This window comes from Branchiostoma floridae, chromosome 4 (assembly GCF_000003815.2).
Source record: "Branchiostoma floridae strain S238N-H82 chromosome 4, Bfl_VNyyK, whole genome shotgun sequence".
Taxonomy (NCBI): Eukaryota; Metazoa; Chordata; class Leptocardii; order Amphioxiformes; family Branchiostomatidae; genus Branchiostoma; species Branchiostoma floridae.
Window position 1 is genome coordinate 20774813 of NC_049982.1, and position 2643 is coordinate 20777455.

The 2643-nt window shown below is 41.8% G+C and overlaps 1 protein-coding gene across 1 annotated transcript in view; it reads right to left on the reverse strand.

Annotated features, from left to right (window-relative positions):
* Positions 1 to 1812, reverse strand: part of LOC118413623 (P-selectin-like) — a gene marked incomplete at its 3' end in the record, with an annotated part of 5716 nt that extends 3904 nt beyond the window's left edge. Inside the window, 2 exon segments of the mRNA XM_035817149.1 lie at positions 1066 to 1255; positions 1758 to 1812. Coding sequence (XP_035673042.1) covers positions 1066 to 1255; positions 1758 to 1812 — 245 coding nt within the window.
* Positions 1813 to 2643: the final 831 nt, after the last annotated feature.

Below are 2643 nucleotides of genomic sequence, written 5' to 3' on the forward strand. Positions count from 1 at the left end.
TACCACGGTTAGCAAGCGAAAGTCGTGAGCCAGCGGTTACTACGGAGGATGATACTCAGGCTAGGCAATACCGGCGTTTAAGATACAAAACGTCCTTTCTATTTGAAAGCCACTTAGAACTACTTTACTTTGAAACAGATATAATGATAGTTCTTTTCTCATTTACCAAGTCAATCTACGCATCTTACGTCATTTTGTTTTCGGAAAGACCTCAGGTAAAATGTAGGCGTGTACATGAGGAGAAGGAGTATTTCTAAATTCTAATTTGGAATTAGCCTTATTAAATCGCGCTTCTTAGGCCCGACCTACATGCCACGGGGAGCCTACCAGCTCCGGATAGCGGAGTTTGCATTACACAGACTAATTTGGAATGAGTGGCGCCCATGTGTGATGATATGGAGATGAGCCAATTAGCGGATTGAAGACGTGACACGAGCCGGGACCACCTGTCAGCTGACCAGACAGGCCCGGCATCGACAGGCCCTCCAGCTCGTCTTCTGTACACAGGCACAGAGAGAGGAGGAACCAGAGGACAGCAAGAACAACATCCACTAGGATTATGTAAAATGCTGTCCGAGAACTATTTCAGGGACTCGGGCATCTCCCATAACATGCAATAGTGAGCGATAGCCAATCACTAACATAAGGTATAATCTCTACGTGGTATTCCAGTTCAGTGACTGATATTGGTGGTTCAAAGCTATCAAGTGTTCTTTCCTTTTGAGACGTGTTATGAAGAAGGTGGTAATGCTCACGAGTTTTTAAACAAGGACTAATTTTTTTCTAAGCAGAAAAGGATAAAAACGATGCTTTTGAAGTCAAGGACGAAACAGATTTTGAAGGTGGTCGAGAAGGTGGCCGAGAAGGTGGCCGAGCTTTCTTGGTAAGCAATGACAACTAATGTTCCCCTATAAATTTGTCTCGGCTGCCCGTGTTCATAAGGAATTCCAACTTTCAGTGCAACAGGTGTTGGGCCCAGGACGCCAAGGTCGGGGTATGTCGAAGTGCAGATGCCGTTGCGACCCAATGTCTACAGGGCCTACCGAAAAAAAGGACCTTCCTTACCTCAGGTAGTCATATCTGCAGCTGTCGTCAGCCTCCACGTTAAAACTGTCAAAGAAGATCAAGATGGTATCCTCGACATCGCCTCGGATGATCCACGTGCACTCGGAGTTGCTCGGGTAGCCGGTCGGAAATCCCGGGCTGACCAATTCACCTGTCTCCTCCGACAGAGTCCCGCCGCACTGACCATGTGCTGTAAAAGTCAGATGAATATGTTTAGACTCTTAGGTTTAAACCTTTTATAGAGAGAAAGATGAAAAAAAAAAATTAAAAAAATGTCATGTATTGATCAATGTTATGTAACTAGGCACATGCGTATATAGTAGTATATAGCTACTGAACGAAAGGAATTTCATGGAGAACTAGACGCAGTGTAGAACTAAAAGACCGAGTGTAACTTCAGAGTACGTAAGATCACTGTAGCAGCAGAACACAGTGGACTACTACAGAATACAACAGTAAAGTGCATGTTTATGACTATGCAAATTTCCTAAAAACTCGTATAACAATTTCCGTTGTTTGTTCTACTCTGTCCAAAATAGAGATTTCAAAAAGTAAGCAATACTATCAAAATCACATCAGGTTAGTCGGTTAAGCTGGTCTCATGGATAAGGATAACTGTAACGAACGCATTTCTCGGCAACTCTACTGGCAACCCATAAAGTCTGTGAAGAATCTTGAAGAAATAACTGTACCTTCTCCAAAAAGAGCCACCAGTGATACTGCTAAAACCAACTTCAGCCGCCACATCTAGGGATTCAAATCACATGTTCGTCAATGACATTCTGATGATGATGCTACGAAAATACACTCAGAAAAAAATTCACCAACAAAACATTTTTAAAACGTCAAACAGATATCTGTTACAATTTTAACTTGATGATGTATGAGGAAAATTAATCTTACCTTGTGTCAAATCCTTCCGAAAGAAAAACAACGGGCTCGTTCACGGACTGATGTTGCCTGTGTGAGCGGAGAAGAAATGGGCAAGTTTCCCTCTGTAGAGCGGAACGAATTGACACACTGGTAGTGCGTCCAGGTGTGCATCAAGTACCCTTAAAAGGATGTAACTACAACATGAGTTAGTAATCCTATACCGATCTATAAGAACTTAATGAGCTTATTTGAATGTCGGCATGTTGAAGAGACTTTAAAGAACACGAATTGCAACTACGATTAGGTCTCTTATGTAGTCACTAGACAGGGCAATCATCTAGAAAGTTGGCCACAATTCTACTATTCTCAGAACTTAAGTTAGATAGTTCCTTATAAGGCTGATTCCTAAATATGGGGTTTTCTTTGTCAATCTTGTTATATACATGTATTTGTGTGGTGCTCACAGTTGGTGTTCTTAGCTAACATTAGTGTACGTACAGAACTTACTATATGATTTATCATGATACAACATTTTTTCTGAGATTGTTCAAAGCAAGGTCACGAGACCACTACAAGGTAATGAACTAAGGAGTTGGAAACTTTGCACAGAGATAGCGGTGGGCATTATAATTAGTTTTAAAGGCTGACAAGTTGTAGACAGGAGGGAAACAAGAGTCGTCAAGAGAGTTCCATAATTTTGCTGTC